The 27,259-nt window shown below is 40.2% G+C and overlaps 1 protein-coding gene across 2 annotated transcripts; it reads left to right on the top strand.

The window, feature by feature from the left end:
• The first annotated feature begins 165 nt into the window (after positions 1-165).
• Positions 166-27,124, top strand: LOC120562181 (noelin-2-like). Of its 2 annotated transcripts, none has more exons than XM_039805754.1 (8): positions 166-500; positions 8,773-8,922; positions 11,529-11,684; positions 15,675-15,894; positions 16,643-16,749; positions 23,917-24,093; positions 24,188-24,361; positions 26,296-27,124. In XM_039805754.1, the coding sequence occupies exons 1-8, from the start codon at positions 432-434 to the stop codon at positions 26,614-26,616; spliced, it is 1,374 nt and encodes a 457-aa protein (XP_039661688.1). In that variant the 5' UTR covers positions 166-431; the 3' UTR covers positions 26,617-27,124. The 2 variants fall into 2 exon arrangements, with proteins under 2 accessions (XP_039661688.1, XP_039661679.1); XM_039805745.1 differs by lacking the exon at positions 166-500 and adding an exon at positions 3,204-3,747.
• Positions 27,125-27,259: the final 135 nt, after the last annotated feature.

Consider the following 27,259-nt stretch of genomic DNA (forward strand, 5'->3'; position numbering starts at 1 on the left):
TTCATGAGGCCAAAACCAACAGTGTTACATGCAATCTGTCACTCACAAGTGCACCCACACATCCATTAACTGTATATCCACTGCCTGTGTTGACGTAACAGATAATCATCCTTTTCTTCAACTCCTCCTCTCCTACACCCCTCTTTCACCTTCTTGTCCTCTCCAGTTGGCGCCTGAGTGCCTCTCTTCAGCATGCAGCCAACACCAGGATTTAGTCTTCTTCCACAGCCAGAGGGGATTCACTCACTTCCAGTCCAGCCACAGCAGCCCATAACCCCGAGGCTAACTAAGGTGTACAGTCCCCGCTGGTACCTTAAGTAGATGCTGCAGTCTCTCATAAGTGCTCTGCAGGGTCACAGCGTGTTTTTTGTTTTTTATGCCTGCGGTGAGCCAAACCTGGGTCAAGACTCGGGAGACCTGAAGGAGAGAAAATGAAGGGGATGGGTCCACCTGAAGCCTTTCGGGTGCTGCAGCTGCTGTTAACTGTCTGCTCGTGTAAGGTAAGAAGACGGCCCCACTCCAACTCTTAATCTCCGTGAAGGGAACATCACAATTCAAAATGATTGGAGTTTTCCAACTTTACATCAGATGTCCAGGGATGAAGTCGATTGAGGCTAATGTACAATCTTGTCATATGGAAGGATAAATTGTCTTTTTTGTCATTGGATCATTTTTAACTCTGACAATTTGTCCTGCACTTCAAAATATAGAAAAAGTTCAGGGTAGTAATACACACTTTGGCAAAGCACTTTTTTGTTGCTTCTTTCAATTTCCATATTTAAAGCATGCATTTGTTTGCATGGGGAATGTATTTATATCTCAAATAGCACATTTCCTTTCTGAGCCTTTTTCTACACTGTGTCCAAAGAAATGAAATGCTTTATGCATTGACAGCATAAAAAGGAGATAAACATAATATTTGCTTCCAGAGGAGTTATTTCCAGCATCTTCAGAGTCCTCCTTCCAGTTAAACCTAAAATCACATTAATGTGAATGTATTTTCCTGGGTTTTACACTCCAAGAAATCACAGTCATCTTTATCTTCTATCCATCGATCTTTTCTAGTTTGGGTTCTGTGATGTATTTTGCAGCCTTGCTTTGCACTTTTGCTTTATGAAAAACACATTATTATATTATTATTATTTTATATTTGTTTCACAGTGCTCAGTTGTCATTTCGGCTCTATTGTGGCCCTCCATCTCTTGACAACTGTGTTAGCCCTAAGTGCTGCTGATTGAAATATTCATGGTAGTTCAGCGAATTCGCCAAAGGGCTTTTTATGTATAATCCATGTGTGTCCTGGGGGTTATTTACTCAGACAAGGAAGCAGGAGCATGTAACTGCTGATTAGAACAAAGGCACGATAAAACATTTAATGTTGGTTAGTTAAATTGTCGACACATAATCGCTCCAGGCGTGCACCACAGAGCAGCCGTGTTCTTTTTGTAGTTGAGTTGCAGATATAGTAGTCTTGTTATAGTACCATGAGAAGCACTCTCACATATCAGCTATTAACACTTATGTTCTGAAGGGGGTCATGGACGCCACAAACCCTCCTCAACACATATTTAACAACTCGGAAAACATACTTAACATTGTGTCATGAGCTTGGTACGTCATGACATTTCCTTTTAAGAGCAATGCTACAGAAATAATGCATTACTTCTGTTTGGTGTCAGCAGCTGTTAAATACAATGATTTTATGCAGCACCACCTCTTTAAAAATCCCCAATAAGTCTATTTTAAATAGGGCTGGGCGATATGGAGAAAATCAAATATCACAATATTTTTGACCAAATACTTTGATATCGATATTTTGCCGATATTGTAGGGTTGACAATTGCTGCTTTCCCAAAATATTTACACAATGAGATTTGTGATAAATAATCAAAAGTAATGTGGATATAATGATTAAATGGGTAAAAGCAAATAATAGAACAGCTGGAACAGTCTGGTAGGTTCAGAAAATGACTTCTCACTCATCACTTTACTGAAATGCAGCCTTTAAAAACAGGAAAAGAAAACACTTATGCCATATTACTATATAACAGTATCCCAAATCTGGGACAATATCTAGTATACAATATCCACTATCGATATATTGCCCAGCCCTAATTTCAATTTCTGTTATTGCAATTTTATTAGAGTTTTTATATAAGAGAGGTCTCTGGGGTCTATTTGATCCTAAACATAAGTAACATCACTATGTACTGTATATTTCTCTGTTCTTTGTGAATTACTTTTTAGCAGATAAAAGGAATATATGCATTATTTGTTTATGCATAGCCCATATCAAGCAAATACAGCTATTTATATTTCCTTATTTGGTGTATTAACCATGCTTTAAGTACATTTCCATATTTTGTGGAACTGGGCCATACTTCAGCAGATTTCCAAGCTCCTTTTGATCTGCAGTCCCTGGGGAGGTCGGTATAAACGCTACAAAATACTCACACGTTGGCTGGGTTTTATTTTGGGAGTTTGTTGCATCCATGGAAACGCTGCCAACACTGATCAAATAAAACATCCTCTGAACATCTTGTAGATCATCTTGGTACATCCAAACCTCTCAAGGTTTGATCAAATCTAGAGTGAAGCATACTAGGTCTGAGCTTGGGACACATGGGGGCAGTGTTGCATCAGTTTGCAATTCAAATGAAGCACAAATGCAAACACTCAATGACACACACACACACACACACACACACAGACACACACACACACACACACACACACACACACACACACACACACACACACACACACACACAGACCGGGACAGGTCAATTTAGAGCATGGTTCTTTCATGTTGGCGTTTGCATTGAATCAATATACTTATGAAATAAAGGGAACTGGACAGAGAAGACATTTTTTCACTGCAGTAAATATAAAGATGAAAAAATAGAGGACAGGAAAATAAGGAGAACATGAGTATGGGTAGAAAAGGAGACTACAAGGAGGAAGATAAATGTGTAGCCGTGTTTTTGTTACCTATACTTGATATTATATATTATCCGCTTGTTCGTTTAGGAAATATTGTTCAAGAAGAGAATGTGCTCATTTGATGAAGAAGTTGAGAAAATAGATGGGAGCATGAGTGAGAGCCGGGAGAGATGAAGGAGTGTGTCTGAGGGAGGGAGAGAGAGAGGGAGGGTGGAGGGAGAGGCAGAGAGTTAACGGATAAATGAGAGAGCAACGCTGGCTCAGCCACAGCGTCTTACTGCCAGGCAAAGGAAGGAGTCCAGGAAACACAGACACAGATCAGTAGGACCTGACCAGCTGCTTCCAGGAGCATCTCTTGCAGCCTGAGCCGAGCGTTGGATGTTTGCACTTGATGCATCTTCACATCTGGAGGCATCTGGAGCGGCTTGTGATCCAGGATTTATTCCCTAACCCGTGGCAGTGTAGGAGCGGAGACTTCTGCAGTGGGACAATCCCGGCAGGGTTTTTTGGTGGATTCTAGAGCGTGTAAACAACGTTTTACCTCTAGCATCATGTTGTGTACCAGCTGTTTTTAGCATGACTGCTGTTAACAGTTTGGACTGTGTGTGAGAGCCAGCCAGGTTCTGTTTGAGTGTGGTGCGTGAATGTGTGTGTGTCAGAATGAGCGTTCCCATGTTGAAGATTGGCGCGGTGCTCAGCACCATGGCTATGGTAACTAACTGGATGTCCCAGACTCTGCCGTCGCTTGTCGGACTCAATGGAACCGTCATTTCCTCTGAGGGCACACATGAGCGGATCGTCAGTGTATGTATTCAGTATACACACACACACACACACACACACACACACACACACACACACACACACACACACTGTATGAATAGTTATTTTTCCAAAGAGAAAAATCTATTTTTTTGGTCACCAGAAGTTCATGTTTCGCTTTCTCTAAAATATGTAGGACTCAGAGGCAGTCTGACAGTACAGATTTTTCAGTGGACCAGCAGCTGAAGTTATCTTTAGTTCTTTCAGTGTACACTCACATGCTTCAATCAGCTGTTATGAACACATCACCCACTCTCTGTACATATAATTGCATAAGCTCTCTAATGTGACATTCTTTTCATTTCATTCATTTCATTAGTGAAATTGCTGCTTTTGAATTGCATCTAAATACCCAGATAATCAGAAAACGAGTCAAATTTAGGGATTAACAAATTTAGGAACATTTAGCCTACGTGCAGCAGATATTTGATCTGTTCAGTGGTGCAGAGAAAAGAGCAAAGAGGAAAAAGAACCCAAAAAAAGATGCTTAGAAAAACAGATTTAGAACAAACATTTGAAAATAAAAAGAGCACAGCGTGTTGATAATATGAAGAATAAATAGCACTAATAAATAAATAATATTTTCTGTTGGAGTCATAAAGAACCCATGTTCAGTATCCACCCACAGCTACACACACACACACACACACACACACACACACACACACACACACACACACACACACACACACACACACACACACACACACACACACACACACACACACACACACACACACACACTACACAAGGAAGGCTATTAGAATGGCTCTCTCTCTGGGGTGATATTTCTCCTGGGAAAGGGTGGGACAGCCAGCGATTTGTTGCCCTAGCAACATCCTGGCAAGCCTAGATACCTAGATGCGGGACCACTGCACATACATTTTTTTTTTTAATGTGTTTTTGTGTGTGTGTGTGTGTGTGTGTGTGTGTGTGTTTGAGTTTGGGCTTTGCATGATTTAGCTTCCTGGCTGGAGAGGCACCTCACAGCTGCCATGGCTGTACTTTGCAAGTTCAGCAAAGTGCATGCCGTCTCATGCAAGTAGGCGCCCACACACAAAAACAGAAACACACAAGAACTGGCTGAGAACAGATGGTACTACTCAGAAAAAATCTTAAGCTGTTGTGTTACTGTAAATCAGTTTGACGAGTGTGAATATATATATATATATATATATATATATATACACACACACACACACATACACACACACACACACACACAAACACATATGCTGTATTATATACAATAAATTGTGAGCTTGATCAGTAATTCCCTACCTTTTTTTGTCTGATGTCACCTCACAGCCGTATCAGAGGAGCTTAAGTACTCCTTCATTGGCACCACCTGTCATGTTCAAAACTAGAGGTTATTTAACACTATAAATTATATAAAAGTGGATATGGTTACAGTCATGTTTCAGACAATTAAACTGGCTATTAAGGTTGGTTTGGCCAAGTTTAACCATTAATCCATATTTTAGTCGATCTATTTTGACGTTTATTTGTTTTAAGTTTACTCTCTATTTTGACCATTTATCCATTACTTTCAGTGAACTGACTTCTGTGCTTGCTAACTAGTTTTCGCGCACTCTCATTCGCAATACGTAGTGTTGCAGATATGTAGATACTGTATATTAGATAACTAAATTAGTTGAACTACTTCACAATCTTGACACGTAAACCCTGGCAGAAGTACCCCCTTGGGTTCAAGTACCCTTGGTTGATGACAACAGGTAGACATTTCGACTTTTAGGTGTAAAATAAGCTGTTACACTTCTGAGTATTGCATGTTGTTCTACCTCTGTCTCAATCTGTTGAATTCTTGCAGGGTTTTAGCTCTGTTAGCTCTCTACTCCTTCTCTCTGTATTTGCACTGATCACAATCAGCTGAGCTGCCTGAGTAGATTTTTATCATTTTTCCCTTGTGTGAAATGAGCCCTGAGGTGCCGTATGTCCTGCTCTATTTAATTACATCGAGCAGTAGGCACAAACAATGCTTATATTCTCATCCCATCCACGTCCTCCTCCCATCCAGCTCCATTGTAAAATGGGACTTCAAGGTTAGCTCACCAAACCCATCTGATTGATTTATCAGATGTTTCCCTCCAGGCCTCCCCCTCCCCCTCCCATACCTCCACTCATGTCTCCATCCTCCCAGCTTCCTCCTCTGTCATTATTCTTTTTTAGGGTTTGTAGGGCAGCTTCTCAGACAGATTACTGTGACAGGCTGGTGTCTGTCAGGTTGAGCTCAGCCGTGCCTTTACATTGTTCTTAAATGTTAACACTGCTGAAAGTAGGTCAAACTGAAGACCTAGCTACATCTCACCAAAAGGATGATTTCACGTGTTCCCTAATGTAATGTGTTGTGAATTGGGTCCAATGTTTAGACCTCAGGGACAAATTGCTGTCACCTCAGCACTACCTAATGAGGTCCCAAATAACCCAAAAACAATTTAAAAAAAGAAACGCATCATTATGTAACTTTTTTTAGAACTAAAGCATGTTGTGACCCTAATAAAATATTTGCACTATTCTTGCAACTGAATACTTAATTGTGAAATTCAAATACCACTGCATTTACAAAATGAAGTCAAATATTCACTCTCGTTATTGGTTTCTATCAACTCTATCAACTTGTTAGCTTATTTACACATCCTTCAGATATGGAACAACATTGGTATTCAATTGGAGTTGTACATGATGAATATGAGTCAAATATTCACTCTCTCTTTAAGCTCAGTTATGGTTTCTATCAACTCCTCAGGGAAATGTCTGGCTCTACAACTGCTAATGCTCGATGCACTATGTTCACCAGTTCTGGTTGCTCACTGTCTGTCTGCTGTTTGGTGCTGGGCAGGTAGACTTGTAGGTTCAAGTCAAGTGGTAATTACATGTAAATTTGTCACTACAAGCGACCACTTTTAGTTGCTTGATCTGGTGTTTGTATAAAAATATTGATTATAGCTGCTTTAAGTTGTTTTTGTGTGTGTGTGTGTGTGTGTGTGTTTTACGTTCATAAATCCAGATTAAAGTGTCAAATTTTTTAAGTTGCCCAAATTCAGATCTTTCAAACAGATAAGCACATAAGAAATTGAGTCCAGACTAGTTTAATGAAAGCCAGACAGAGAGGATGGAGGAATGATGGGAATGAGATGGCGGCATTTGAAAAGATATCACACAAATCAGATTTTTGCCAGATTGGATGTCTATACTAGAAAATGGGGAAATGACCTGAGCTTTCTGGAGGGCTCCTAGTAAGCTTTGTGCTGGGGAGAAACGTGTATAATTTATGGTGTTGTCATTTATACATATGTTCATTTGGTTTATGGTTTGTCTATTTTGTTATTATTTTGTTGTATGGTTTTGAATATTGTGGTGTCATCTTTTCTTGATTTTTGTCTGGGTGGGTGGTGATGAAGAAGGGGGGATGGGGGTGTTGATGTTGCAAATTGTATGTTTTGTATTAAAATTTAAATTGTTAATCTTAAAAAAGTTGCCCATATTCAGTTGTCACAAGATAACATACAATAGCCTATGTCGATGAAATGTGCATCTCATATGTGAATGAAAAAAAAGTAGAAGCAAAGTTGTGAATTAGCATGGACTGTGAGTAGGGGAGAAATCATTTTTTTGTTGAGCTCTGGGGAGCCGGTGACTTTCTGCCAGAGAGAACAGCAGCTCCGGCTGTAGATGCAGAGGGTGGAAACTGTCCAGTTCTGCTGCTAGCTTTCCTGGACACAGGCATGTGGGAGACGTCACAGCTGATTTTAGCTGCAAACGCGAAATATCTAATTTAGACACAGCTGTCTGTGATGCACCCAGTACAATGAAGTGCAAAGAGCACGCACTCTCCTTTTTAACATTAGTGGATATTTGAATCACAGTATATTTCCATTCAAGAGCTCCTGAAATTTTTTTTTGATTTACCAGCAAGATAGAATTAGACAGAAACATTTTTAAAGGAAAATATTTGTCCACACTTCTAAAAACAGCCTGACCTGAATAACATGTGGAGATGCTGAACAAATGTGTGTTAGAAAATTGCACAAAAGGAACTGCTTCAGTAGTATGACTCATTGGGTCCCTTTGAAAAACACTTTTGCACAAAAAAACACAAACACAAACACAAAATAACCCAAAAAATAAAACTTCCGTGTACTCACTTTACTGTATATTGGCTGGAAAGAAGCACAGCATGACTCACTGCCTTATTCATGTTACATTGTTATGTATTTTACATAGTCGCCTTCATATTAAAATAAAGACATTTATAAAATGATTCCTACTCCTATACTGAGACTGTATGTGCTTTTTGAGCACATACTAATTTATATGTGAGCTGTACGCAGCCTGAAGGGAAACTGATCCTAAGGGATGTGATTCAGGGCAAAATATTCCATAACACCCTTTGCCAGTGCTCATGGAGCTTGTAGTATTTGCACATGGTAAATTCACATTGGATGAACGTATATAATATCTGAGTGCGTTGTCTTATTTTGGGGGGGGAATTAGATTTCGGAAAGTGTTCACCAGTGGAAATTACAAGCTTGGCAATCATATTACACAAGGTATATATTAAACAAGTAATGGAGCCAGTGGCATATCGCTATTTTTGCTTGACAAATGACTTAAACGATGATTTGCTCATCAACATTGTTAACTATTTTCCCAGATCTATTCATTGACTTATTGTTTTAGCACTATAACAGAAAATCTTACAAGAAAATGCGTAAGTGGTGACTGGCGGAATTGTAGATGAGTTTCAAGAAGGTTGTCTTATAATTTAAAACTTAAATCAGGTAGAACTCAGACTGAAATGCATTTACAACATTTTTTTTTATTCAATAGAAATAACGATATCTATTTAACACCTACTGACAATGAAACAAAACAATTAAATCCCATAATTTAAATTGAGTTTCTTGACCTTCTCCTCTGTTGAATGTATGGTTGCCGTGGTATTCCTGCAGTGACCCTATTAATGTGGAGCTTGTTTGTGTGCAGGGTTTGTACCCGGGCTCAGAGGAGGGCTGGCAGGTGTACAGCACGGCTTCAGATCCTGACGGCAGGTGTGTTTGCACGGTGGTCGCTCCGGCCAGAAACCTCTGCAAACGAGACCCTCGGAGTCGACAACTACGCCTGCTGACTGAACAGGTGTGTGTGTGTGTGTGTGTGTGTGTGTGTGTGTGTGTGTGTTTTTGTTTGTGTTTGTCTGTTGACTTTGAGTGCATCCCTGCATGGTTCAGTGGTCAACATTGCGATGCAGAACAGGGCAAAGGCAGCGTACTGGAATGAAATATTCACTGGACTGTCTCTTTGTTTTGACACTTGCAGAAACACACATGAACAGACACACACTCAGGTTTCACTGACAGATGTATCCCTGATACATCAGTAGCTGTATCCTCTACAGACTCCCAGTCATTCATGATGCCAAAAGAGATTAAACTCAGAGGAAAACACTGACAGATTGGTGAAAAAGAAACGCTGTTCTATATTGCAGGGTGTAGCTCTTGAGTATTTGTAGGCATGAATGCATATGTGTTCATAGATATGTGTGTTTTTATGTGAGGATATGCATCTGGCTGCGTAAGCGTATTTCTCTCAATGTATATGTGCTTCCTGAGAGAGAAATAAAAGTGATTTGTGACAGAAGTTGGTGAATTATTGAACACCTCAGGCCAGAAAACATTTCCCAAAGCATGCACTACTGCAAGGCTCACACATCAGGATATATACGTCCCGCGTTCTCGCCAGAGTAAAAGTGAACCACAGCAAGCTAAGGATAGGAGGATTATTTTCCTTCACTGCTGGTGATGCATCCTGTACTCCCCTCACACACAAAAAAAGGGAAGAAAAAAGATGAAGACTATCTGAAATAACTTTGCCTCCTGACTCTCTTCCTGTTAGGAGGCTTCTGTATTTATGAATCTTAATTAGCTCAGTGTGTGTCTGGAAGTCACACCTAGATCCTGCTGGGAGTGTGAATGTGTTGTGTGTGTGTGTGTGTGTGTGTGTGTGTGTGTGTTTATGCATGTGTGTGTTTACGCATGTTTTGCTCAAATGTATGCACTTGTCTCCAGCCTTCCTAGCTAGATGTGTGGGTGGGTGTTTGTAAGTGTTTGTTTGTTTGCATATCACTTCTGGATATGTGGGTCATTTTTTTTTTGAAATGGATTTCCTTTTTTATGCTTGTTGTGCCATTCAATATAAAAAGAGATTTGAACTATCTGATAGCATTTCAGGGTGGTTAATGAGAAGAAGTGTGGGTGTGTTTGTTTCTTTAGAGCAGAACGGACTCTAGGTGAGAATAACCTGTATTAAATGGATCTAACGAGAAGCTTCTTCAAAGAGAAATGTGATCTGTGTGACTTTGCATCATTTTGATGAGCCAAGGTGGTTGGAATATTAAAGTGTCGGTTCAACCCAAACAGACTGCACATAACCCAAAAATACATTTTCTCACTCTTCTTTTGGTTTTATTTGTCATTTATGAGTCATCTCTCCCTGATATTTCTGCCGCCTCCCCTTTGAAATTAAGATGGGAGGAATTTTGCATGTGGCGTTCCCAGCTTTACAAAATTTCATCATAATTTAGGACACTGTGTCTTTCCACAGTCAGATTACCCTGACATTTTTAAGAGACATTTGTGTTCCCCAGAGGATGAACCATAATGATTTTGGTAATACCTTAACTTTTCTTCTTTCCTCAATAGGTTGCCATAGATACACATTTTGACAACTATTGGATGGATTGCTGTGAAATTTGCAACAAAGATTCATGGCCTCTTCAATTTTCACCCAGCTCCACCGTCATGTCAAAAAAAGTAATTTGTAGAATACTTTGGTTTATGACCAAATAGCTGCAAAACTGATGACATTCCCATCAGCCTCAGTTGTACTTTGTGTTTTGTGCTAACTAGCAAATGTTTGCATGCAAGAGGCTAAACTCAGATGGTGAACATTGTTACCATTGGACCTGCTAAATATCAGCATGTTAGCAGCTCAAAGCACTGCTGTAATGAAGTACAGGCTCACAGAGCCGCTAGGTAGGCTGCAGACTCTTACTGTAATCTTGTTGATTAAATAATTAAGTCAATATTGTCACAGTAATCAGACTCACTTACAGCGTGTCAAACAGCACTTCTTAGATGCGCACACACACACACACACACACACACACACACACACACACACACACACACACACACACACACACATACAGAATGTTAGAAATGATCTAAAACTGAAACGAAATATCTGAAGAAAAAGTCCCGCTGTAATCTGTGGATTACAGTAACTAGAGAAACTGGGACAATGTTTCTGGGTAGACACAACGTTTCTAAATAGTAAGTAGCACTCATGAATTTCCATTTTCATCTCTATTGTAATGGGGCGGAAGCAGAAATCTCACAGATGGATGCCTCCTGGGCAGATAATACAATCTGCACGACTTGATGCCATGAGAGATACATAAGAAAATGTCTTTTTGCAATTTGGGTGGAGCCACCCTTTAAATATTCCATTACATGAACAGACAGCCATATTGAACAACAACAGGTGTATGGAAACAAATAACAGGTGGCAGAAATCAAACAACAGCCAAAACCAATTATAAGCTTTTTTTTGGTGATGCAGGATATGAACAATAATCACTCATCATGTGTGTGTGTGTGTGTGTGTGTGTGTGTGTGTGTGTGTGTGTGTGTGTGTGTGTGTGTGTGTGTGTGTGTATGTGTATGTGTGTGTGCGTGCATCAGGTTCAGAATGTGAGTCAGTCCATGGAAGTGGTAGACCTGCGGACATCCAGAGACCTGCAGTATGTCCGAGACTCTGAGCCGCTGCTTAGAGGAGTGGATGGACGTTTACACACTTACGTCGCCAACCCCCGCACTCTGACGGCTAAGGGCCTGCAGGTAAACACACACACACACACACACACACACACACACACACACACACACACACACACACACACAGTCAGACAGCCAGACACACACACACGGTCAGACACCCAGACACACACGGTGTAAGACGGCCGCTGTAGGGAACACATAACCTTTGGTGTGAAAACATTGATTTCACGCATGCCAAGCTGAAGTTTCCTGCCTGCACTAAGACATGCAAGCATCTTTCATGAAAGGGACAAAATTCGTCTTGAAGCTGTCAATCCGCTGGCTTCATGTCCGCTGTGTAAAAGTGTCACACAGCTTTGTACAGAAGGTGCCAGCAAAACTGCAGCCTCACTGCACACATTAAGACTTCGAGCTGTCCAAAAAAGATGAGAAAGAATCTGTCTGGAATGAGTCTCACATTTTAATATTAATGCTAAAATTTACATAAGGGACTTCATGTACAACGTACAGTTTTTTTCAGTTTGGTGTCTGTGTTTTAAATTTGCAGGAGAGAAGATAAGATAACCTGGCTGGTTCAGTATTGTCTTTTAATGAGGGAAACCTAAATGTATTGCATCTCTTAAATTAGAAGTACTAATCTCATCAGTGTGTGTTTTCTGCCACAATGCCGCTGTGCCAACAACAAACCAGCAGGCAAGTCACTGGCAGCTCAGGACTCCTTATGATGCTGCACTGCCACTGCAGCTGTTAAAGCTTTAGCTTGTAACTTTTTGACATTAATGAACGTCCGTTACATTCAAGCCGTTGCCAAATGAGTTGCTACAAACCTAATTAAGACTATCAGCTCCACTCAACTCTCTCTGTATTTCATATCGCTATCTTCAGAAGATTGTGGCGTCCGGTGACTTTCCCGCGCAGAAACTCGAGTGACGATAATGACCTCTTCTGAAGAGTCCATCGTGTTTTTATAATCCTCAAGAAGCAAGATAGCGAGTAAGCGTATTTCTCAAAATGTCCAACTGTTCCAACAACATACCAAACAGCAAACATAACACAGATTTATTAAAAACAAAAACAAAAAAACATTAACATTATAGAATATATCCAATATGAACTGGTGAGAGGCTCCATAGGAGGTCCACAAGCATGCACATACACACATACACATACACACACACACACAAACACACACTACCCCTTACTTCCTTCAGAGAGAGAGCATTTTCACCTCCCCATAAATCCATTCGGCCTTTCATCTTTTGCCGAGCATCTTATTAACAACATCACAAGGCTCTGGGGTCTGTTTTTAAGTTTTTATGTGTGTGTGTGTGTGTGTGTGCGTGTGTGTGCGTGCGTGTGCGTGTGCGAGCGCGCTTGTTGCTCCTTAAGGGTTTTCTCAGTCATAAGCTTTTGCCTTTGCACTCAGAGGCAGAACTGGTAAATATTTATGTGAGCAGCAACAGTAATTTAATCAATAACTAAACAGTATTTTTATCCCTTGGGGGGAAGGGAACAAGGTAGATGGAGAAAGGGAGGTCAAACAGAGAGATTAAGACGGACTGATAGATGGAGGGCTTGAGAGAGATGAAGCAGGAAATAGAAGGAGAACGGTGGCTTATTGCATATTACCATTTTCCCCTGTGGGAGGGAGGGATGAGAGGAATGAGCAAAGTTAAGTAAGAGGGGGAGGCAAAGGTTAGGCAGAGAGAGGGGGAGAGATAAAAGAGTGAAACAGGAGGGGAGAGATTAGAGAGAATTTAAGAAGAAGGAAGACAAATGGCAGGGGAAGAATTAGCCAGGTATATATATATATTTATCTAACAGGCCATGACATTTTCAGAATTTTTTCAAGATAGATTTTAGGGCAAATTAATGAACTTACAATTATATGCAAATAATTATGCCAATATCAATCAGTGAGGATGAAGCGGCCAAATGTAGGGTCAACCCAAGCAATCAAAGAATGTTCATACTATTCTACTATGACATGGAAAAACTGATGCCAAAAAAGCTTTGAAAAATATTACGAAGTGATGTCAGGAAAGTATTTAGGTCCTCATTTGAAGAAAGCAGCGGAGGGATTAGACACATCAAGTGTTTGACTGACTGCCAAGCCTGTTTCCTGGATGTGTTGTTGTGTTTGTGTGCGGGGGTGTGAGATGTTCTGACGTGATGATAAGGCTTTTGTCTTCACTTTTGACACTTCTCTTAATCCTTTTTTCCCCCTATATCAAATCAAACTCCTCTTGAAACACAGCAAACTGTTTTTTTGGTGGGGCCGGTTGAGGTTGAAAAGTGTTGAGAATAAAAACAGAGAAATAAAAGGGGTGTATTAGGAAGAAAACATTTGTCCCCCTGCTGCCACACACAGTCATGTGTCATACACAGTCTTGTACTGTATAAAGTACTGGAAAGATAATTAACTTTATTGTGGCTTCCTTATAGCAAAGCATAATATTCAGGGTTTCCACACCTTCTTAAACATCATATTCAAAGTCTGACATCAACAAAGAGAAAAACAGAAACAGAATTCCAAGTTTTTGTTCACTCCAACGTACGAAAACATTTCTTGTAAGTAACGCGTAACGAAGACGCTGAGGGGAAATGTAGTGGAGTAAAAGTATACATGTTATTTAGGAAAGGTACTGGAGTAAAAGTGAAAGTTTTCAATAATTGAAATAACGTACATAAATAAAGTACAGATACGTGAAGATTCTACTTAAGTACAGTAACTAAGTATTTGTACTTTGTTACGTTACAACACTGGTCATACATATAATGCATGAGCTAAATATTGGTCTTCCCTCAAGCTGATTGCATTAAAGTCCTGTTTTCGCTAGCAACGCTGGCTCAAAGATTTGCCAGAACATTTTCAGTAATAGAAAAAGCTGTCTTCAGCTTCAGCTCAGAGTCCAAAATGCAATAAAAAGAGTCATCGCTCCATTTTCTGCTGCTTATCTGGGTCGCAGTGGGCTGCAGAGTAGCCCACTGGTACTTTCCTCCAGCCACATCTTCTATCTCCTCCTGTGGGATTGCGAAGGCGTTCCCAGGCCAGATGGGATGTGTCGTCTCTCCGGCATTTTCTTGGGGCGCTTTCCATTTGGCTAACGTGGCTCCTTGCTTCCCTCCCCTTCCCTCCCCCCCCCCCCCCTTCCCTCCCCCATAACACCAATTAGCTTGTGAAACGTCTTTAAAAGACCACAGCTACAATAAGTCTGGTATGACAATAATTACTGTGACAGTGCGGCTGTAACAGACTGTATGACTATCTTTTTTTCCTGAATGAGCCAAAATGCTCTTTAAACGGAAAAGTGGAAGAAAATAAAATGAACCGATGAAGAAAAAGGAGCTCAAAGGATTAAGAAGTTGCAAAATAATTTTTTTTATGATTCATTTATCATTCAGATTATACACACTAATCTAAACTAATCTTTTTTATTGTATGAATAATGAATATCATTAGAGCTGCCGTTGGTGGCAAATGCCTCGTCATTGTAACTAACTGTGGCATTAAATCTTTTCTGATCCTGAAACCTTTTTCTGATTCAGGTGCCTTTATTCCTGTTTCCACAAGTGGTTCGTCCAGTCTACTGTATTTAAAGGATGCAGTCACATTCATTTTAGAGTAATGCTGTTCCCACAACAGACCAAATGTTCCTCTTACTGTCCCCTGTCAGATAAGACCTAGCCTACTGAACAGATTCACATTGAAGGGGTGTTGCTTTCTGGTAAAAAAATAAAATGTCTGCATAAAATACACCTGTGGTTCCTGTGGAAGCCTCTTCCCTCCTCACTAGATAGATTGCCAGGTCACAGGCTGCAGGATGGAGGAGCGAGAACAGGAAGAGGCATAATTAGCTGAATGAAAAGTGCCAGGAATTTATTCTGGGGTCTTTTCATCCGCAGGGAAGAAGTCACACTCATAGGGCCATAAGCTACCTCACCAAAAAAGAGAGAGAAAACTAGATCCTGTATCAGATTTACCCACAGTAGTGCGGACCCCATCTTCTCTCGAGCTTATTTCCCGTCCTGTCTTTCATGCGGCCGCAGGAGTTAAAGGGCCAGATGTCTCAGCTCCGGCCCCTTCTGTCAGTGGTGGAGCAGTACAGATTGGACCTGCAGACGCTGGCCACCCTGCGACAGGAGCTCCTCAACCTATCAATCATCCTGACAGCCATTCAGGAAGAGATAGGAGCGTACGACTACGAGGAGCTTCAGCAGAGGGTTTTACTGCTGGAGACCAGGCTGCACAGCTGCATGAACAAACTCGGTACGTGTAATACAGTAAAACTCAGTAATGCACACGTATTATTTAGGCTGCCTTCAAGATAACTCATTAGGGTTATATAGGAAAGTCAAATACGTGAAATGTCTGGCGTTGAAGTGGTTAGAAGGGGGCACGCCACAGATTATATGAGTTTATTTTCACGAGGAGTACTCAGCCTGTAAAAATAGTTGTACATATAATCCATTTTGTAGCTCTGGAGGGAGCTTCAGGGTTATTTTCTCAGATTGGACCTGAGCCTCGAAATTGTTAACAGAAAATCAGGGTTATGAACGAGGGCAGTGCTGTTTGTAATGTGTGGACATTTACCAGGCAGGATGTTTTTGTCCTCTGCTATACCAATTTTTGACCGTTCCTTTTTTTAACAGCTATATTTTTTTTCCCGTTTCTTGAAAGTTGCCCTTTTACTAAAACTTTCACCTCTCTCCAGTCATGTCTTATCTACGTTAGGATTTTGTGTTAAGGGAACACATTTCTTTCACAGTTCATGCGACACAAACATATTTTATTTGAATAGACTTCATAAAATGTTGGTAAATTGAATATAGACTGGTGGCAGGCAATGGCTGCTAATAAGCAACAAACAGGCAACATCACGCACTCCAAACTGAGAAAATATGAACACTTATTGGTACTTTGTTTCCATAATCTTCGCTTTTTGCTTATATAAAACTCACAATTTTTTTAATCTTAATTTCAGTTTAAACTTGTTATTTCCATCTGTTGTTAACAGGTTGTGGTCGTTTGACTGCAGTTAGTAGCCCGATCACCGTGAGAGCCTCAGGGTCCCGCTTTGGCTCCTGGATGACTGATGCTATGATTCCCAGCTCCGACAGCAGGGTAGGTGTACAGTGTGTGTGTGTGTGTGTGTGTGTGTGTGTGTGTGTGTGTGTGTGTGTGTGTGTGTGTGTGTGTGTGTGTGTGTGTCTTACTTTCTGTCTGTGCGTGCATGTGTGTACATGACAAGTAAAGCAGGTGTTGTTAATGTGGTCATAGCTAAGCTCTATTTTTTTCTATCTTTCTGCCTTATTTCCGACATGACTCCTGTGTGCACTTTGTCTTCACTCACAACAAGCTTCACCCATTTCACACACACACACACACACACCACACACACACTCACACTCTCTGTCCAGCGAGCGCATAATAAGATAGTTGTCAAGGCTACTGCCTCCCAGTTGCCAGGTGTGATTTATATCGCCATGGTGACCCTTGCCTGTTCCCTATTAGAGCTTCTCCCTTGTGATGAGAAGGAGCTATACACAGCAGCACTATCCCAGTTATTGCCTTCTGCTTCCCAGCTACCAGTGTGACTGTAACAGTTATGTGTTGCGGCTCCTTCCTGGTCCCAGTGTCTGTTTGCGTATCTGTCCCAAGAAAATAGGAAGCTTTTTCTGTCTCTGTCTATTAATGTTGTTTGCTAGGCAAATACAGTAAACATTCTTTCTGGATTTGTATTATAAATGAGCAAGTGAAACTATAAAAAGCTGTAATCTGCTGAAATCACTTTTATCTAGCTTTTCTTCAAGCTTAAAGGAACCCTGTGGAGTTCTATGGTAAACAAACCTGTTATGTTAACATTTATTATTTCTTACGAAAATTCAGATATCAGATTCAGATAACTTTATTAGTCCCCAAGGGGCAATTCAGTTTTACAGCCAACTGCACTGTGTGTTTCCTCATAAAACATTTGCAGAGTTGATTTTTTTTAAATATTTTCATCAGAAACATCACCTACCAACAGGCAAAAAAAACGTATTGTATTTTGTTTAAAAATTTTATTTATTAAAATAAATATCATATATAATCATATAAATCCATTAGTGAATTTCCACCTGTATCTTATCAGTTAAAGCTGTGTGGAACAGGTGCCACGCAGGCACACACGCAGGCACGCACACACACACACACACACACACACACACACACACACACACACACACACACACACACACACACACACACACACACACACGCACACACACGCTGTGAGTAAAGTCATTCTCATACATCCTTTGGTATCCATGACTACAATGTCTGCACAGGGTCCCAGTTTGGCATTTATGAATTCTTCATTAGCTCATCAGTGTGACACATTGTACTTTACACATTCACTCACACACGCATGCACGTACACACACACACACACACACACACACACACACACACACACACACACACACACACACACACACACACACACACACACACACACACACACACACAGAAACACACACACATATGCACACACCTGTCACTGTATTTGAGAACAGCTGCTAAGGTGTGGATATCCCCTGATCTGCCAAGGAGTGTATGCTGATAGTGTGAGAGGGACAGAGAAGATGAGAGGAACACACAGCATAGAGGAAGGAGAGAGAAAGACAGAGAAAGAAAGAGAGAGAATGGGGCCTGTTGGTGAAGAGGTGTTAAGCAGGGACGGGAGAAAATAAAGTGAAAGGGGGTGGACAGAAAGAGGAAGAAACAAAGAGAATAAGGGGGGAAGCGGGAGAAGGTTGATCAAAAGAGCAACAGTCGGAACAGACAAGCAGGATGGTATAGGGAGCATGGGAGGCGATGAAAAAGAAAAATCAACAGAGAGGAAGAGGGGAAAAGGAGGTCAAGAAGAAATGTTGGAGTAGACTTTAAAGACAGGTTTTTTTTTTAAAGGGTCCTTGTAATCATTCCTCTTCTCCGATATATCAGAGAGTGAAAAATAAAGAGTTAAACCAGATGTGTGTTGAGCTTGTGTCCTACTTTGTGTATTTCAGCAGTTCCAGATTGTAAAGTGCGTAACATATTTCTTAATGAACTCCAGAGAACATAAATTAATACATAAGTTTCATTACTGTACTGCAGGTCCTGCTGTCAGTCATCGTAATTTGATTTCCCTACGTTGGCTGATGATGCAGTACGACCAAAACATGTGAACACAAACCGGACCAGAACTAAAAGGCAACAATGTTTGTTTTTTTTGTCTTTGTTCTGGACCAACTTGTGTGAAAGTGACTTAATGTAAGAGAAAAACAGACAACATAGCACAGACAATTATACACACTTGATTTGTTTAACATGCTGAACTTAAGACTAAATGTTGGCACAGAACGAGAGATTTTGTTCTCTATCTTTTACAGTATGCTTTCACTACGAAAAAAACACTTTACAGCATGCAAGTACTGTATTAGGATACACTTGAAAATATCCGAACCCATCCTCTAGGGAAGTATGGGAGTGGGCCAAATGGGAACACGCAAAAAGAAAATGGTGCAAAAATCTGTAAAACTAAGGTGTAAGTAAAGAAACAGCACGCACCATTCGTTGTGTAATCAGTGTCTGGGGCTTGTTTATATAAAGCAAATGGTGCATTCAAATGCGAGACGATTACAGCTGCCAGAAAACAAAGAGACTCCAGTTCCTTTGAAACACAGTTTTAAAGGGAATTAAAACAGAGAAAGCTTCATCAGATGAGCTGGTGAAGCAGGGAGAAAAAATAGGTTGGAACGAGAAGTATTTAGAGGAGAGAAGAGAGTGTTGCTGGTAGAGTGAGAGCAATCAGTCCGTTTCCTTGTCTTTGCAAGCCTCTAGTTAAAGACTGTAATTAAAGGCCCTCAGAATCACTGCAATCAGTTGCCTTTGTCGCTATACTTCAATGAAAATTTTAAATATTGCAACTACAAATGAACTGTAATTTAAAAGAAAAAATGGTGCTGTCGTAGGATATTTTTGGGGCATTTTAGGCCTTCATTGACAGGACAGCTGAAGAAATGAAAGGGGAGAGAGAGGGGGAATGACACGCAGCAAAGGGCCGCAGGTCGGAGTCGAACCCCGGGCCCTCTGCGTCGAGGAGCAAACCTCCTATATATATGGGCGCCCGCTCCACCAACTGAGCCATCCAAGGATAGATTTTCTGAAATTATCCTTTTCATCTGCTCCCTCTTTCTGCCCTCTAGTTTCCTTTGTTTGCAGAGGGAATAAATCATCTTTTTCACCAGCGATGCTCTCTATTGCCAGTGCTCTCTGCTCTTTTCTTTCATCTAGTTCACCTCTCGTCCCTCTTTGGGTAATTAATCCTCCATGCTGTCAATGCTAAATTTTCCTACCATCGCTTTTCTTTTTCTCCCCTTTGTCTTCTCTCGTTTTCTGTCCGTTTGTTTCTCTAGGGATCTCTAATGGGTTTCGACGCCAGCAGGTGTTAGCTAATTATTGTTAACTCTGTATGGGCTTGAAAACTGACTCGTTTTAACCCTCCTGTTGTCCTCGGGTTAAGTCCGACCCCTTTTCACAGTTTTCTATATCAGAAATTTGGGTTTCTATAAACAAAATTGCCCAAAAATAACATGGATGGTTCAACGCAGCGCTCTTTGCAAGTACAATTAAAATGTTTAAAAAAACGCCAAAGTATGTTGACTAAAATGACTAAAGAGTGACAAAAGCACCAAAAACATTGAAAGAAGCGACTAAATGGCCTATTTCCCGGACCCCTCCCGTTTTGTTATTTCTCCCGGGAAACTCCCGTAATTTTCATGGCCCAAACTCCTTTACAAATAATCAGACCAATATGTTTGTTTAATGTTGACCAGTTGGCAGATCTTGTATGAAATGCATCCTATTCACACAATCCACACACCATATACAATTTTCAATCCGTTTGTCACCTCAACCTGGCAAAAATGGCAGGGGAAGGCAGTGTTCCCGCAAAGAAATCGAAATATAGCTGTAAATTTCAACAGTGTTTGGGGCAACAATTTACATGCATGTTACCTAGTCATATCGACAACCTCCACGCTGTTTATAAGGTGTGTCGCATTGATTTTAATGTAGCGCACGGCGGGGAAAATGACATCACCCAGCATATTAAAACACAGCGGCACCATCGCACAGAAGAAGCGCATATAAGGACACACGGGCGATTTCATCCTTCATCATGAAAGAACAGACAGAGGCAGAAAACGTGAAGCAAGCTGAACTCAAGATGGCAATGTTGGTAGCACAGACTTACAGTACACTTAACAGTAAGTAAGTTAGCCACCTCGTTCTCAAGGGCAAAACACTGCTACGACACCATAGAACTACTTCCATGTCCCTCGTCTGCAGGTATTCCACGCAAAGTTGGAAGCGCGCCCTCGTTTAGAAGAAGTCTCCCGGCTAATCCTGCCTTGTACTGACCGAAGTTGGAGAAACAGCTAGCTGATGTGGTATTAGCTAAAGTGGTTAGCGCACACCAAATGTTTCGCCCGATGACGTAGATGGCCCTGTCGATTTTGACAAGCTCACCCGGAGACTGAAGGCAGGATACATTCAGAAACCACTCAGAACAGCATGGATGGTTGTTGTTTTTTCCAAGTTTGTATGCGTGTGGAAGCACCAGAGACACAAAATAACACCCCAAATCCCAGAAAAAGTGTTTTTTTTCATAATATGGGCACTTTAACAAGCACATTTTTTTTTAGCTCTGTTTTCTCAGCGTTACGCTGTTATGATATTTCTAATCCAACATCAAATGTGGTTGTATAATGATGGGCTCCATGGTTTTGGAAGTAGCGTTGCAGGTTAGGTTACTTTAATGTCCGAAACATACACTTTTGTTTGTATTTTTGGTTTACAAATAAAAGTGCAACCTTCTAAACTCTTTGTATTTCGAGTAACTCTCACTACAGCCCGATGCATACCTCTTCTGCATGTGGAGATTTCAGAAGCTTCACAGACCTGCTGCTCCTAGTTAGGGTTGCTAAGCTATGATTAGACAACCGCTGTTCGGTTGATGAGTTTAGCGTACGGTCAGTTAAATGTCTATGGTTTGCTGTCACTGATTTCATTGGCTTAAGGTGTGCAGATTAAGAACCAGCCAATCAAGTTACTGGTGAGTGTGGCAGGTCACTAGTATGGATCCCTCTGTAGATTTAACAGAATTTAATGCTTGGTGTTTGTTCATTTTGCATCCTGCATACAGAAGCTCAAAGGTAAACCTACGGTGGCCGGGAAGTGCAATGCAACATTACAAAGAATGAAACACTTTTACATTTTGGAAAACAAATTTACATTTTGGAAAACAAAATAACATTTTGGAAAACAAATTTACATTTTGGAAAACAAAATAACATTTTGGAAAACAAATTTACATTTTGGAAAACAAAATAACATTTTAGAAAACATATTTACATTTTGGAAAACAAAATAACATTTTAGAAAACAAATTTACATTTTAGAAAACAAATTTACATTTTGGAAAACAAATTTACATTTTGGAAAACAAAATAACATTTTAGAAAACAAATTTACATTTTGGAAAACAAAATAACATTTTAGAAAACAAATTTACATTTTGGAAAACAAAATAACATTTTCGAAAACAAATTTACATTTTAGAAAACAAATTTACATTTTGGAAAACAAAATAACATTTTAGAAAACAAATTTACATTTTCGAAAACAAATTAACAAGATGCAAAACACTTTTACCAGTCCCGAAACAAATTTACAAATGACAGATTCTTCACGGAAAGGGAATGTACCACATACCGGAAGTGATGAGGTTTTGTATACATGTCGCCTTGACTACGGCAGTTATGGATCGAATGCGTCAATAGAGCCGCCATCTTGGAACAGGGAGGCACTGCCTTATATACTGTCTATGGGCCGTCTCCTTAATGCATCAGCGTCAATGTAGGCAAAGGTCTAACGGAAATAAAATCACTATAAATCGTCAAAATCTCATGCGATGTTCTTGTTTTTTAAACAAAAAGACAAAGAGACTAATTAATGTGTTAATACAAAGAATATTTATTATAATCAGTTCACAGATATGAGTACAAACGGAAACTTCACCCTTCTGAACTAAGAGGTTCTGCTTCAAAGTGAAGTTTAAACAGACTGAAATGTCCAGGCTCACTCCCCACTAATGATTCATTTATTTCTGCATGTATTTATTTATTTAACGAGACTTTAAGTCGTGTTTCGTCGTCCACAGTCCGGAGTCCCGCCAGACTCCCTTTAGGGAAACCTGTGATTTAAACTTCAGCAGGCTGTGACAGTCCGCTCCGTTTAGTCCTGGATCTGATTCTCCGGGGCTTCCCTTCCCTCCAGCGGGCCCAGCAATACGGCCTGGGTCTCCAGCTGCGTGGTGTCGGTTTTGGCTCCCAGGAATGGGCAGTGAGCTCCAGGTCCTGCAGCTGCAGACGGACTCAGCTGCCCCCTGCTGTAGCTTCGATCCGGCCGCGGCTGTCGACCGTTCCCTGTTTTTCCAATGTTTCCGTCAGGTCCGCGTGTCATATAAAAACTCCAAACACCGACCACACGTAAAGTCACCATAAACTTCATTCACGCCATATACTCACTCACAACAACACAAATTGACTGCGCTCACCAACAACACCTCATTACTTCCGGTATGTGGTACATTCCCTTTCCGTGAAGAATCTGTCATTTGTAAATTTGTTTCGGGACTGGTAAAAGTGTTTTGCATCTTGTTAATTTGTTTTCTAAAATGTAAATTTGTTTTCGAAAATGTAAATTTGTTTTCGAAAATGTAAATTTGTTTTCGAAAATGTAAATTTGTTTTCTAAAATGTTATTTTGTTTTCCAAAATGTAAATTTGTTTTCTAAAACGTAAATTTGTTTTCGAAAATGTTATTTTGTTTTCCAAAATGTTATTTTGTTTTCCAAAATGTAAATTTGTTTTCTAAAACGTAAATTTGTTTTCGAAAATGTTATTTTGTTTTCCAAAATGTAAATTTGTTTTCTAAAACGTAAATTTGTTTTCGAAAATGTTATTTTGTTTTCCAAAATGTAAATTTGTTTTCTAAAATGTTATTTTGTTTTCCAAAATGTAAATTTGTTTTCTAAAATGTTATTTTGTTTTCCAAAATGTAAATTTGTTTTCCAAAATGTAAATTTGTTTTCCAAAATGTAAATTTGTCTCGAGCTTTGTAAAAGTGTTTCATTCTTTGTAATGTTGCATTGCACTTCCCGGCCACCGTATAAACCTTCTGTTTTTCTTTCTTCCTCCATCAGGTGTGGTCGATGGATGGCTACTATAAGGGCAGGCGTGTGTTGGAGTACAGAACCATGGGGGATTTCACAAAGGGGCAGAACTTTGTGCAGCATCTGTTGCCCCACCCCTGGGCAGGAACCGGCCATGTGGTTTACAACGGCTCACTCTACTACAACAAGCACCAGAGCAACATCCTGGTAGGAGACTGGCTGGAAAAGGAGACATGGGGGAGAAGTAACAGTTTGATAATCACATGAGCAGAGTGAGAGATTCACGTGTCTGTGTTTCCAGGTTCAGTACCATTTCCGCTCTCGCAGCGTGTTGCTCCTGCGCAGCCTGAGTGGAGCCGGCTACAACAACACCTTCCCCTACAGCTGGGGAGGATCCTCTGACATCGACCTCATGGCTGATGAGATGGGACTCTGGGCCGTCTACACCTCCATCCCAAATGCTGGAAACATTATGGTACAGGCTGCGTGTGTTCCCTGCACTCTTGCGATTAATTTAACAAAATAACAAGCAAAGAAACAGAAGATATGTTTTCACTCTATCTGAAAAATATACATTGAATGAATGAATGACTAAAAAATGAATCTAAACCCACTGATGTATTTGTTCCTGCTGTCAGCAGGTTTACTGCTACTTTTCAGAAGTCATAAACCCACACGGTTTTTAAAATTCCATTAAAACTGCTGAGACAGATTGCCTCATTGAATAATTAAATGTACTGTAATGAAGAGCAAGTGTATTGCAGATAATTTTCTCTATTACCCTGCTTATACCTAACGAACAAGAAAGGGAGGCTCCCTATTTGAACAAAGAGGTTTAATGCAGGATGAAATAAAATAGCGTGTTCATGTACATGTCATGTACATCATGAGTAATTCACTAGGTCTGTTTGCATTTTGTCACATTTGGCATCTAAGCTAAGTGTGAAAGATATTTTGACTTTTTATAATTTTTTTTATTTCCAGCTTTTCCACATTTTTTATGCGCAAATTTAAAATGTGCATAAAAACAGATGGATGGAAATGCACTTATAGTAACTGTAACTAGGCACAGCAGATCGGTCAAGCTTTTAAAGCCTGTTTTTACCATAAACAAATGACAAAAATTATTTGTACAGTATGTAATTAATGTAATGTAATTTTCAAATATCTTCAATTCTGCATGTCGGCAATAGCTTGTAACTTATAGGCTGGCATGTATGCAGATACAGATATATACACAGTGAGCTAATATCAGCCAATATATCTGCCTGCTTCATTTAAAAAGAATTATAGCTAAAGGGGAACTATACACCCATTTTTATAATTCATACATGTTATTTCTATGGTCTAAGACAGTCCAAAATATTAGTAAACATGAACAACTCTCTCAAATCCCAAAACTAAAGTGCTGAAACTCAAATTTGTGATGTCATCAAGTATATGTGTGGAACTGCTCCATAGACAATGACTTGGGGAAGATGTTATAGATGACACTGAGAACACCCAGGGGAATGTTTGGAGGGATATGGGAACATTTTCTGTTTCACAAATGAGAACACAATAGAATAAAGCTCATTTGGGTATAACAAAGAAAACAAACATTCTGTGGGTCCACAAAATCATTCTCCTATTCATTGTCTCTGGAGCAGCTCCAGACTTTATACTTGATGACATCACAAGTTTGAGACTTCTCTGGTTTCTGGCTTTGTCATGTTCACAAATCATAATTGAACTTTCCTAGGCTGTGGAAATAACATATTGGAATTGTTCATTTAGTGGTGTTCCCCTTTAAGCACATTATGTGATTAAGTACACTTAGTTACCGTCCATCAATGGATGCAACGAATAGCTGGACACACAAAAAGACTCTTCTCATTCAATTCAACAAACATAGGATTATAAAAACAGAAGATTTCAAAATTTGCAGAAGCTCCCCTTTGCAATCAGTTTTTAAAGGATTTATTTTTTTAACTATAGTGAACTGTAGTTTAGTTAGTTTATTTGTCAGGGACCATGCACAGTTCAAGCCCAGTACCAGAGTTAGCTATACAGCTAATTAACATCTGTGGTCCCTGGGCAAGGAAGATAAAAGGACAATATAGACAATACAGACAATACTATCAACACAGATAGAAACTTAACAACATATAACATATAACAAGCATTACATAACGTATAAATCAGAATACAAAAATGTATAAATTCCATGTTATAGAAAGATCAATGATCACATAGTTGATTCGCCTTCAGCCAAGTCTTTATGGACATTTTAAAACTGCTGAGACTTGCACAATCTCTAATGTGAAGAGGCATCAAGTTCCACTTTTCGACTGCTTTAAATGAAAAAGCTGACTGACCAAATGTAGTCTTCCTAAATTGAGTGTAACAGTCTTACCTCCCTGTACGCAGGTGAGTCGTCTGGACTCTCGCTCGCTGGAAGTCCTCCGGAGCTGGGACACGGGGTTTCCCAAGCGCAGCGCTGGGGAGGCCTTCATGATCTGCGGCACCCTGTATGTCACCAACTCCCACCTGGCCGGGGCCAAGGTACACTTTGCCTACCACACCAACTCCTCCACGTACGAGTACACCGACATCCCCTTCCACAACCAGTACTCCCACATCAGCATGATGGACTACAACCCCAGGGAGAGAGCGCTGTACACTTGGAACAATGGACACCAGGTGCTCTACAACGTCACACTGTTTCACGTCATCAGGAGTGACGGATAGATCGACATGTAGGAAATGGGGAAAAAAAAGAGAGGGAAATATTGTAGAGTACACACACATACACATGCACTCACAAACATAATGGCCATTTACAGTCAGTTGGAAAACGAGTAGTGCCTGTGTCTGAATCTGAATGACTTTTAGACTGCGAGAGCTCACTGAGCTAATAACTAGACACAAAACACAGCTGTCGAACACATGCATAAAGGTCACAGACGAGTCATTCATCACGGCGAAGAAGAAAATTAACTGCTCCTGCTACAGGGACGCTGATAGAAAGACGTCAGACACTTTGAGCTCATCTATATTCTGTTGCGTTTCATTACTCTTGTGTCTCAAAGAAGTTATTTTGGATGTTGAGGTTAAATTGTCCGCAAAAATAAAATATGGCTTTAAACCTCGAGCTCTGGCGACCGGACCTTATGGAGACATTCTGGGTTTGTGATGTGATCGTGGACGTGTTCAGTCAGCATGGGTGTTCATTCAATAAACATTACTGTCAAACTTTGCCAAGACTTTTGTCGTATCTGTTTTGGAGCAGAGAGAGCATAGGGGCGAAATCTGTTTTTACCTCGATTTTAATTCAAACCTGATTGTCTGGACAAAATGTCGGTTTGATTCTCTTTTTTTACGACCTTTTACA

The sequence above is a fragment of the Perca fluviatilis genome, chromosome 1 (assembly GCF_010015445.1).
Source record: "Perca fluviatilis chromosome 1, GENO_Pfluv_1.0, whole genome shotgun sequence".
NCBI lineage: Eukaryota > Metazoa > Chordata > Actinopteri > Perciformes > Percidae > Perca > Perca fluviatilis.

Excerpts from the sequence above, each read along its gene's own strand:
- LOC120562181 (XM_039805745.1), top strand. The coding sequence starts at position 3,604 with ATGAGCGTTCCCATGTTGAAGATTGGCGCGGTGCTCAGCACCATGGCT. Across the intron at positions 3,748-8,772 it reads CACATGAGCGGATCGTCAGT|GGTTTGTACCCGGGCTCAGA; the intron begins GTATGTATTCAG and ends GTTTGTGTGCAG. Across the intron at positions 8,923-11,528 it reads TACGCCTGCTGACTGAACAG|GTTCAGAATGTGAGTCAGTC; the intron begins GTGTGTGTGTGT and ends TGCGTGCATCAG.